Source organism: Mastomys coucha, unplaced genomic scaffold, assembly GCF_008632895.1.
Source record: "Mastomys coucha isolate ucsf_1 unplaced genomic scaffold, UCSF_Mcou_1 pScaffold22, whole genome shotgun sequence".
Classification (NCBI taxonomy): Eukaryota; Metazoa; Chordata; class Mammalia; order Rodentia; family Muridae; genus Mastomys; species Mastomys coucha.
In genome coordinates, this window is record NW_022196905.1 from 60,966,822 (window position 1) to 60,979,566 (window position 12,745).

Sequence of the window (12,745 nt, forward strand, 5' to 3'; positions counted from 1 at the left end):
TAAGGGCTCACACTCATCGAAGCCATTTATTCTAGACAAAGCTATATAGTCACCTAGCCTCTTGATGTGTTTCATTCTAATGGCAAGACAGCGTGAGGCACAACTCATGCACGACACTCACGGATCAGCCTTCCAGCCAGGAGACCCCCCAAAAAGCCATTTCCTGATAGCATTCAGTAATGGACTTCAAGATAACATCACGAGGAGCCATACTATTTTAAAACTGCTTCTCCATATAGACACAACACAGACTGTTTCTGAGAGTGAGTGTAAAGCAGGTTTGTGTCCACATTTATCTCCAGCTCAGAAATGTCCTGTTTCATGCTCATGGCCCACATGTAAATTGGTTATGCAAAATGGTTGATTAAAACCTTCCAGACTCTTCCTTCTACAAGCTTGCACTTATTATCTTAGCCTTTAGTTGTGGTCACAAGATCACATAGACCACATAATATTAAAAATTCAAGGCTACTGTTAAAGTATTTTACTGTATTTTATAATGAAAGTGGATATTACACTTTATATTTTTTGGTCTATTTAAAAAAAACTTGATTGAGATGTGTGCGTGTGTGTGTGTGTGTGTGTGTGTGTGTGTACATGCATGTTATTTGTGGCCTGGTACATGTGTGTGGAGCGGCACATATGTAGATGGGTGGAGGTCAGAGTATAAGCTGAGCTGTGGGTCCTCAGGTGCTATCATGTATTTTGGAGGCAGGGTCTCTCATTAGCCTTGAACTCACAGAGTAGACTAGGGCTAACTGGTCAGTGAGCTCAACAGGTCTGCCTGTGTCTATGTCCTTAGCAGTGGGCTTACAAGAACACCACCACATGTGGTCTTTTTCATGCAGGGTCTCAGCGACTGGACTCAGGTCATTGTATGTACAAGCAAGCATTTTACAAACTGGTCCAGCCCAGCCTGACTGAGATGTTCCTATCAGACCAAATATCAGCCCACCTGGCCATATTGCTCCTTGTCCTGAAGCTGCCGCATCTGAGGTTTTAAGTGAATTCTGGATGTGGTGGCCTGTGTTCTCCAATTATATTATAGCCATCTCACCTTTTTTGTTTGTTTTTTGTTGCTTGTATACTACAGATAAATGAGTGTGGCCTGACTGTAAAAATTTAACCCTCAACTCTATAAAAAAGCATTCTGAAGATAACCCAAAAGGTATTCCTAAGTTAAACCAATCTCATTATCACTTGACTACAGACTATGCAGTCTAGTTTCTTATTGGATAAATAAGTATAAATAGAAAAGAAATTTATAAGTTGCAAACACTAGAATTTTTTTAATCAACCTCCAATTTACACATGTGCAAAATAGACTGCACTAAGTGCCAGAAATGAGCATATAAACTTAATTTTGTCACCTTGAAATTAACAAAAGCTTTACTTAAAGGATTTAGACATCAATCAAATTTTATAGATTAATTTTAAAGTAACCTCACACATTCTTTCAAGTTTTCCCTACAAGCTTCCTTTCATATAGGCTGCTATTTCCCAAGCAGAGAAATCTTTCCATATTAATATTTTCATTCTCAATTATTCCAAAAAATATTTTTAACTCAGGTCACAATAGTTATTCTCAGTCTGGTAACTGCCCAACTTTATAATTTCCACATATTCATTGGAAATGTCTAAAGCTGTAAAGCACATTTCTCTGCTAGCAAAGAAAAATGGCAACAAAAGAACAGTAACTGAGACCGCCAATTCTTTATCTTGGCAGTAAAACTCATTAAAATGTTACTGTAAACATACTTATCCAAAGCCAGTCTTACAGTGAAATGAAAGTAACCTTCTAATTCTAATACTGCCCTCCACACAAAACAATTGGTATTGAGCTTCAAATGATTAAGAAACTAGGAAGTTTAAATGGCTGACTGACTTCTACTTGATGTGAGGCCAATGAAATACATCCCAGTTTGGAACATTGCTAACAATGACTTCAGACAGCTATGACTGCAGTAGCTCTAAGGGCTATGAATAGGCAGCAGAGTCAGGAATCATGCTAGCTCATAAATACTTCAGCAAGTCATGATAACATCCAAGACACAGACTATAGTCAGAGGCAAAGCAAGCTTTTTGATTAGTAAGTGAAAAAAACGAAACAGGATGCACACCACAGAACAGACACCTGGAGACAGCCAACACAGATAACAGCCATGTGCATTTGTTCACAAGTTACAGCTGGGATGAAGGCGGATCCCAAAGCATGCAGTACGAAAATGTACGACATCCAGCCTCGTGCAGGGGTCCTCTATAAACCCTATACAAGCCCAAATTTCAGTCGCAGTTACTGCAGAAATTCCACAGAACTTGTAGAAAATTTAAAATATAAGAATAAGAAAGCATCCATTAGAATGTAATCGATTTTCGGTGATTGTCTCATGAAAAGCTTAACACTGTTCACATACAATATCCTGGAGAATTGATAACTAAAGCCTTAAAGGCAAGGCTTGTTGTTAAAACATGTGACTCAATGCACGTGAAATTAGAATCTCTTGGACTCCTGTAATAGGAGTGCAATCTGCCCAGCTGAGGCACTATGTTCATAAGGGGCCTTTACAGTATCTCCGATTCACGTCATCTAAGAAGGATATGTGTTTTTGCTTTAAAGGAGGAGATCCGGCTCAACCGCATTTGGGTGCAGTTGTTCTTTGGTTTAAGGTGAGGACCCACGTACACACACCCTGTCCCACTCTGTAGCTCTGACCTGGAGGACAGACTGAGGAGATCTGCCGGGAGGTGCTCCCCATTGGTCACCTTCACTATCTCCCCCACTGCCACCTACATGTCCCAGTTTAAAAGAATTAAAATGGGAAAAAAGAAACGAACAACAGAGAAAATAAAAACCAAACAAATGGACAAAAGAGACAGGAGGTTTGAAATTATTATAGAAGAGGATTCATGTTAATAAAAATGTTTAATGCCAATTTTTTTCAAAACTTATTTTGATCAGGCCTGAAGGGAGAAATGAAAATATTTAATATTTAAAGATTACTTATTTGATTTTTAAGCCACCCAATTTTCAATTTCTAAAGTGGAACTTTAACATTTTAAAGTCTACATATGGGGCTGGAGAGATGGCTCAGCGGTTAAGAGCTCTGACTGCTCTTCCAAAGGTCATGAGTTCAAATCCCAGCAACCACGTGGTGGCTTACAACCATCTGTAATAGGATCTGACGCCCTCTTCTGGTGTGTCTGAAGACAGCTACAGTGTACTTACATATAATAAGTAAATAAATCTTAAAGTCTACATATAAGAATTTATCAAATTAAATAAAAACATTTTATAGAGTTATTTTTATTGTACAGATTTCCTTTCCTTAAACTCCTCAATTTGCTTCAAACTTTGCAAATGAGCAAAGAAATTATTTTAAAACTATTTTGTTAGATATTTGCAAAACAAGTACCTCTGGCCCCCCTCTCTCAGATACTGCGAAAGTATCTTTGCTCTGACCCCAAAGCGTTTTCAAAGTTGACTGCATCCCTATCACATTATCTTTAGTGGAAAGCTACACAGACACCTGTCTTAGGCAGTTTGAGGCCGTGGCTGCACCAGCAGAAGTGATTTAATAATTAATAAAGTACAAGGAACACACTGTGGTTCAGAGAGTATAGGAGAGTAAGCCCTTGTATTCCAGAGACACATGAAAGTCATACCAAGCATCTGTCTGGATTTGAATTAGAGCCGCAGGTGCTCTCTTCTATGTTTCTGCCATTTAAGTGTGCTTGTGGCTACACGGTAACATTTCTGTTTGCTCCTTTCAGATTGAAAGGCGATGAAAAACAGAACTGGCAATGATATTCCTACTTTAATTTTAAGCTCCCTCAAGCTCCGCCTCGAGCTTGCTCCCATGTAGACAAGTAGAGCCAATAAGCTAATAATTCCATTTTAGAAACTCTCTCTGACAAAGCTGTAGACAAAGGTAACTAAGGACAGAAAGTCAGACTTAAAAAAAAAAAAAAAAACCAGTCATTTGTGCTACACAGAGACGTCAGATAGGGAACTCAAAACAGCCTGAGTTATTTCAAATGCCTGAATGCCTGAATACCTGTTTCTATAAATAGCCAAGGAATGACTGCTTTCCTGATTATGTTTCACTAGCTTGTAAAAAATCCAATCATTTTAAATCATGACCTGATTAAATAGATTTTGAAAAAAAGGACACTGTCCATATTTTTATGTGGATTTTACAAATCAAACTGTCCAAGGAAATGATGATAAACAACCTCAAGAACATTAAAACACATTTCTTCTTTGTTTATTTTGGGACTAAAATTGTAAAGTTTTTAAATCCTAAATTTATACAAGGACTAGTGTGACAGTTTTTAATCCTAAGGCCATATGTTCTGAATTCTGATTCACAACTATCTTAAAATGTGAACGCAAAAAAATTATCCATATTCAGTAACAGAAGAGCCTTGAAAGGAAGAAGAAAGTACTCAGTCTGGTGGGAAAACTGAGTCATATGGATAGGCACAGTGACAATAAGAAATCACCCAGCCATCCTCTTGTATCATTTTACCATGAGGAATAGGAACGTTACCATGAGGAATAGGAAAGTTAGCAAGAGAGATGACTATGCAATAAAGGAATTTATTATAAATGAGGACTAAAAAGAGAAAAAAGCAACAGAGCCCAATCCATGGACGGCATCATATAAATGACAGGGACTCATAAACACACCACATGGATCTGGATGGAGCCAGAGAAAGAGGAGACTCTTAAGTTTGGGTTATGTAGTACCTGATACTTATTCTATATGGCACACATGAAGCCAATCAGTTTTGTAAATGCTTAATAAAGAATCATGAGAGGTTTTGAAATTCTTCGTTTATTCTTTATTTCCTTGGAGAAATCACAAGGTCAATGCAGGGTAGAGAAACCATCCTCTACACTGTTTGAGCATCAGTAGGTGTCTCTACCTTGACGAGAGAAGGACAGTGTCAGCAGGTATATACTCTTTGCCTTTTATTATAACTATATCTCCAACATTTACCTGAAAGAAAACTGGGAATTGGTTAATCATCTGCATGGAAAGATAGTAAAAAAATATACAACCCATTGTATCAATGCACAGAATTAAAAAAAAAGTTCTAATGTTCACAAAAATGGAATAAAATTAGAGGTGAATGTATATTTGTTTTTACCTGTTATTCATCTTAACAAAATGTATTGTTCAATTCTACATCTTTGATTGACATCTCAACTTCTTAAATGCTCTCTCTTTGACATAAAAATAAGAAGGAGGAAGTCGCAGTAAAAACCTCTCCCTACTTGAGGAAGGGTCCCTACGGGTGAAGAAATGGTATCTGTGAGCAGTCACTTTAGTTTATAGTTTAGAAAGGAAGAAAACATCTAAGTTTCTAACTTTCTGAGTCACATATTCAGGATGAGTGGAAAAGCCGAGACTCAAATACACATCTACCTATCCTGTAGCCTGAGTTTTGCTTAGCTATAATGTGACTATCATTATAATTCGAATAACATAAACTGCAATTTTTTGTTATTATATGGTAGCATTTTTCACCCTTGAGTTTGGCATGGAGGTAAATTAAAGTTCTGTTGTGGCCAGACAACTATTGGGAGTAATCTGTGAGGGTTCTCACTGCTTTGAGCAAATAGCTTTTGGCAAAGAGTGCATCTCCAACTCAGCAACTACCCGGCTCTGCTCAGGAACAGGACCCTTAGTGGGAATCATTGTGGGGAAATTACTGCAGATGGGGTCACAGCAGCAAGTTTATCTATTGGGAGAAATAGTGAGGGGAGGCTGGAGACAGTCACCTTATAATCTATGGTATATATGCCTGCTTTACAGATAGGAAAGTGCTGGTTGGCATGCTCTTAAAAAAAAAAAAAAAAAAAAAAAATCACTTCAGGTGAAACCTGCCATGAGGACTATCTAAAAGTGCCCCAAATACCAAGGATATTGGGAATGAACTCCCACTACCTCAAAAGAGGATGAACATACAAAAAAAAAGCAACTATAAAAATGATATGTATAAATACACGATATCCTTTAATAATGTACAGTAGCTAATAGTACCAAGGACAAGAAAATGATAAAAGACAAATACTTGGCAATCAAGGAAAAAAAAAAGCCACCCCAGTCACCATGTAACCATTCTTTAATCTCCTCCATGTGTTAAGGTTTTTTCTTCAATTAAACTACGTGCTTCATAAAACCAGGGCTGCATCACCTCTGGAGCGTTAGGTTGATGCATTCGACTTGGGAAAATTCCAGCTGCAGTGCTATCCAGCTTCTTTATTCATTGCAATACAACAGAAGGGCTTGGGTTATTAAGCTGAAGGAATTCTATGGCTGCTGCGCTGTGGGGACTCCAGCAGCCTGGAAAGCGAGCTTACCCACTGCGCACGCGCGATGTGAGGAAAGCAGGGCACTCCCTTCCTTGCTTATCCTTTAGATCTGTTTCTCAAAGATACCTAGGCAACTTTCTCTCCTGGTTCTAACCTCTCCACATGGTGTTCTTCATTCCAGAATAAGAGAACCAGGAAGACAGAAAGGCTGTGATCAAAGAAATGCTTTGAGCACGGATCCCGCTGGAGGGCACTGGGAAATATTTAGGGCTTCTGATTCACTCGCTTCAACATGCCCAAGCCACGCACATGAGCAATTACGATCAAGGATTATGAAAAGGGGTAAAATTGTCTAGCTACAAAGGACTTATTTAAAAACCAAACTATTTCCAATTGTAGGTAACAACATATTTGCATTTTATTTGAGGTTTTCTTTCAGGATACGGTTTTCATCCAGAGAAATCTATCTCGTGGTGGGAACTTACATTACACAGATTGGCACCGCGACGTTCAGCTATGCACACAGCTCACATGCCGTGCTTCCGAACTGTGCCAAGAAAAATGTGCTTATTTCAAGATCATTCACCTAGATGCTCTACTTGGACCTGTCTCGAAAAACCTGAGCAGTGACCTCTACATGGCTCAGTGAAGAAGTGGCCTTTGTGTGGTGAGATCAATGGGGCCAGGCGCTTCTGTTTCAAGAGATACAGCTTCTTGGGGAGGAGGGGGCTTAGACACTGCAACGCTTATTTTAAAATCCGATTCTTGAAACTTCACCTTTTGTAACAGAGGACTCACTTCTGAAGTGCTGGGCTGCTAACATTGAGAGCTTTCCCACTGTTCTGTGGTGACTCTATGTACGCTGACAAATCCCTTAACTCTTCTGGGGAAAACTGACAACATCCACACGCTAACAATCACAGTGAAAGTACCCGGAAGCAAAGTTCATTTGTGGAGGGTTTTTTTATATCACAAGGGCATGGGGATGACATTACTGGCTTGAGTTTATTAAGTTTATTTTTCATTGTACAGAGTTTCACGTGAACCAGGGACAAGACCTGTCCTAGCAACATGGCCAAGCCATCAAGAAAGCCTGTGTTTGTGCCTGTTGCTTGGTTAGTATACATTTTTTTTTTTCTTTTGGCATGGAGGGTGGCTCAGTATGGACAGGCCTATTCTTTTCCCCTGTGATTACATTTTATGATATAGGAGCCACTACATGTTTTGTTACCTGCTATGAGTTCATTCACTGCTTGGCACATACATTTAATAAATATTTATTGGATGAATGTATAAAACTTTGTGTCATCATGGTATGTAAAATAAGTCTTACTTGTCGTTAAAATATAGGTGCAGAATATTGTAACTTACTTGTCTGTTCTCTATTGTATGTGTATCCTAGTTTTAAATATTACAAAAAAAATTGAATATGTAGATTTCCTCATGCTTTATGATTATTGTAGAGATGGGTTGTAAATTACCAGAATCTTCTATATGGCTTTCATGACGAGCAGTCATACTACTAGACTGTAAGGATATTAATATAATATAAAATAAAAATTCTGGAACACAGGTTTCTCCTATTTATTTGACTATGAGTGAAACATCAATTATATTAAAGTCTGTGCTCTGTTGTTTGGTTGACCATGATGGCAAGTCGAGTTGATATTCCTTCTTGCTTACTACAGATACTGGGAGTTTTGTTTAAAGAATAATAACCAAAATATTTTGTACTATTTGGTAAAAATATGTAATATATTCCTCAGTTATCTGTGGCATCTTTTGTATAGGTTTAAAATTTATATAATCACGATCATGAGATATTGATCTTTCCCACAAACTTACTAAAATCTTCATTCTATTAATGTATATTTCAGAACAGCATTTTAACACTTAACTCTTTTTAGCCAGATGGAATTTATTTTTGTACAAATCATGATTTAGATATAACCTAAATATTCAAGTATTATTTCTTGACCCTGACAATCTACAATTTCACCTTGCTTATCAAATACTGAACCTACCTCATTTCAGGATTGTGTATTCTCCTCTATCTGTTAACATCTATTTTTGGAACAGATTTTTTTAAAAAAATGTTATATTAATCATTTGAAATAAGAAATCTCTTGTTTTTAATTTTGAAAGAACATATTTTATATATTTCTCTAAATCTCTTTTTGGGGTGTGTATGTGAGACAAGGTCTTACCACAGAGATCAGGCTAATCTCAAACTTGAGGCCGTCTTCCTGACTCAGACTCCTGAGGGTTGGGATTACTGACATTAGCTATCATACCAGCCTCACTTATGTGAGTATTTAACATCTAGAGAACAGCTTGCTCTCTTCTCGCAGTTTACATAGGCTTTGCTTATAAGTAGTCCACATATCATGAGGTCTTCCCTGTGTTTCCTAACAATACCGCCAACATCAAAATATTTTAAGTTTTGCATGTTTACCTTGAATTCATCATTGAACCACCTTTATGAATGTAGCTATCTAGTTATAATTACTAAATAACTTCAGGTCTTCTTAACTGGGTGGCTTTTTGACAACACCCTTTATTCTATCTTTTCATATCATAATATGGGATATGCACACTAAGCGTGGCCTTGACCTCAAGAATGTCAAATAATACTATCAATATAGGCAACCACAGCTGATTTGTTATCTTTGTCTATTAAAAATGAGTTACAATAATCTATGCACAACAGCACAACCTCAAAATAATGATTGTCATGATAAAAAGTTGAAGGTTAATTTTATAATGGAGCAAAAGAGAATTACTTCTTGACTTTGTAAGTTATCTGAATAAGAAATTTAGGTAAGAAGAAAAAAAATCCTGATATATCAATTTTCAAAACTGTATCTTTCTGTTAACTATACTGACAACCCTTGTAATGCAATGCACCCAAATTCAATAAATTATATCTGAATATATCCCATCTGTCTTCTCTGTAAGATGTTTAAATCCACAAATAGCTGGTGAACCTATAAAAGCATGACCCCCCTGACAGTTTTTATCTGTTCACTTTTCTACTTTACTCTAATGAAATAGAGCTGACTGCCACAGAAATCCAGCATGATGAAGGTATTTTCCCCCTTATTACTCTAATGTCAAAGACCAGAGAGCAGAGAGCTGTGAATTCCCACATCTCTAGAAGAGGAGATGTCAGTTCTCAGTCTACCTAGAGATTTTTTTTTAAAAAAATGAACAAATAATAATTATTTTTTTTAATTGAGAAGAGACACTGACAGAAGGTGACCACTAACATCACAAAGGAGAACTGGATGCATGAACTTCAATGGAGCATAAATGAATTGGCAGCAGACAACACTTTTGTTGTCCCAGTACGATAATGTCTTGTGAGATATATATCCAGTGCCCACTGCCTTGGCCTCTAAGAAGCCATCTAAAATAAATGGCCACCAAGGCTACTGATTGTGGATGACTGGAGGCTGTGTGTTCTGGGACTATGGAAGAATTACCAGTTGTCCCTGGCTGTCCTGGAACTCACTTTGTAGACCAGGCTGGCCTTGAACTCCTTGCTTACCTTTTGCAAGGAATGGCTACAACAGACACCTGGATAACACTGGCCAAATTGTGACTCCACTCGCTACGCCAGGGTGGAGTTTCTAGCTAGCAGGTTAACCTCTGAAGCAACAGAACTGGCTTCTGCTTCATTAGAGAATGGCGTTTAGTTTATATGACCACTCGTCTTTAAAAAGTGGTAAAATGTAAATGGGGTGATTTCACTATGAGTTTGAACTAAAACATGCAAATATGAAATAGCAGAAATCAAATTTCTTTTACTTGGACAGTAAATGATCAAAACAAAATTTACAACACACAAAATAAATAAAATCTATGAAAGGGTACTCAAAATAATACTGTGAAACAAAAATGCTCTAGATTGTACTTTCCAGAGAATAGCCTTCCTGGAAGAGTACAGAAATGCTCAGGGAAGGTTTCATGAATGTTTATAGTAATTACTAAACAGCTTCCACATTAGTAGAATTGTTGACATTTGCTTATAATATATACAAAAATTATGCTATAAAGTACACTTCTATGCATTTCTTCTGAAATAAAATAAAACCAATGCATACCTTTTCCCAGTGAACAATTTCCCAAGCACCATTTCTCAAAACTGCAAAGAGAAAAGATGACATTGTAAAGAACATTTTTTTTTACTACCAATCACAGGTTCTACCTAATGAAATGATTATTTAAATGAATAGCTTCTATGGAAACGGCTAGCAGCAATATTATAAATATTATATCTTTAAAAACTAGTTGTGACAGCAAGGAGCAAACAAGGAAATAAAAATTTGCAATTTCTATTTCAGCTCCCACAGTGACTTATCTCTAACTCAAAGCAGTCTCACTGGAGTGGTCACATGCCTCCTTCAAGACACAGGGGAACCTCAGGGTTGGGGGGAGAAAACTGACAAATTATGTTAAAGGAAAATGACTAGCCTACATCCATTTTCTAATGACAACTATTATCCTGAGGTGGTACTAGTCTACATGGGTTGTAGTAATTATTAATTTTAATCTTGAATAGACAAAGGCAGCATAAGCAGGGACATCACAGATTTTTAATTAATAAGACTTTAACACAAAGAAGAATCAGAAAAGAACCCAGTGTTATTAGGTGCATAATAATGCGAAGACATTCCATGTGTGGCTTGGTAGAAAAAGTGAAAGAAGCTATTCTGAAATCGAGAAGAGTATTTTATAGTGGACTTCCTGTGTCATGGCACAGTACAGTTACTCAGTACCTCTGTTACTCAGTACCTCTAACCCCACCCACTCTAGGTTTGTGATGTAATCCCGAGCACAGTGATGCACACCAAACACTGAAGACAGCACCAGAGAGGCAGGTAACACGCACTGCACTTAGGACTTCAAGGAAAAAACCAAGGCCCAGTGATAAATGACATGGACATTAAATCCTTGAGGGCAAAGCTACGTTTGCTCTAACATCAAAAACAGCTCAGCACGTATACAATGTGAAATTACAAAATAATTCATTAATAGCAAAAAATTATATGACATTCAGTTTCTGTTGATGTTAGAAGGGACAGAGTTGGAACCTTCTAGAAAAGTCATGAAAACAAGCTGATGACATTACACAGCAAGCCCAACATTAACTCCACATGATATTTTAAAACCAGCATTCTAGTATAATTCTTTTTTTTTTTTTTTCTTGAGACAGGGTTTCTCTGTATAGCCCTGGCTGTCCTGGAACTCACTTTGTAGACCAGGCTGGCCTTGAACTCAGAAATTCGCCTGCCTCTGCCTTCCAAGTGCTAAGGATTAAAGTCGTGTGCCACCACCACCCAGCTCTAGTTATTTGTGTATTCCAAACTCTCTTATAAGGCTCGTGTCTTACTTAGTTCTTTGTTTCTAATGTCTTACACCTCTTCTGTCACATAAGACATCAGATGCTGACAGAAAAACAAATGCCAAGAATAAGACACCTTGCAAGGCACACTGGTGAGAAAACTTTATTAAATTCAAATGGAAGGGTAAAACTAAAGCATGTCTCACATACCAGCAATGCAACTGCTTGAGGGAGTGTTAAAATTCTTATTTTTATACTACTCAAACAGATAGGGGCTGGGGATCTGAACCATATGCATTCAGAGCTGTATGTAGTCTCTAAGACTCTAAGGCTAGCAGAGTACACCCAGCTGATCCCAGGAGGAAGGCTGCGCTTCACCAATGTATGCACAGTACCAGGAGTCCAGAGGACACATCTCACAGTAAAAGCCTGGGCTTAGGCTGTGCCTGCCCATGCTTCTAGTGTCTACCTCAGAATGGTTTGTCACCATGAATCAAGATTAGTGGACAGAGAGAACATGCTATCTGTTATCAGAACCTAGTAGGTAAAATGTAAATGAGTATCTACAAGAGAGGCAGCCAAGCTGTCCATGTGGACTCTAACTGGATGAACTGATACAATGTTGGGGCAAAAATACTTGGACATTTCTTTATTGAGATTTATTTCCTTCAGGAGCCCATTTCTTATTAAGCAGATATTTTTCCAAATACAATACTAACCCCTTTAGTATATGTGTATATGTGTGCACATGTGTGCATATACATATGTTTGCATGTGGGGGTGTGTGTACATATGTATACACAGGTGTGTGTGTGTGTGTGTGTGTATGTGTGTGTATGTGAATATATATTTATGTGGAGGCCAGATATTGACATCAAGTATATTCCTCAATAGCTCTCTACCTTATATACTGAGGTACAGCATCATGCTGAACACAGAGCTGGTGTATCTAGGCAGCTGCCCCGCTTTGGAGATTGCAGATGGACTTCCGTGCCTACCTGACTATCATATAGGTCCTAAGATTCCTAACCCTGGGCCTTGTGCTTTCCCAGTAAGTGCTTCACTCACTGAGTTAC

At 37.8% G+C, this 12,745-nt stretch overlaps 1 protein-coding gene across 8 annotated transcripts in view; it reads right to left on the reverse strand.

Moving 5' to 3' along the window:
• Window positions 1-12,745, reverse strand: part of Atp8a1 (ATPase phospholipid transporting 8A1) — a 226,824-nt gene that overhangs the window by 155,810 nt on the left and 58,269 nt on the right. For 4 of the 8 annotated variants that reach the window (XM_031342537.1, XM_031342534.1, XM_031342536.1 and 1 more), the window contains exons 6-7: window positions 10,429-10,469; window positions 4,930-5,003 (exon numbers count right to left, since the gene is read on the reverse strand). In XM_031342537.1, the coding sequence (XP_031198397.1) occupies window positions 4,930-5,003; window positions 10,429-10,469 (115 nt within the window). Of the gene's footprint in view, window positions 1-2,713; window positions 2,788-4,750; window positions 4,898-4,929; window positions 5,004-10,428; window positions 10,470-12,745 lie in introns of those variants that run through there. The other 4 variants (XM_031342535.1, XM_031342532.1, XM_031342538.1 and 1 more) reach the window with 3 other exon arrangements.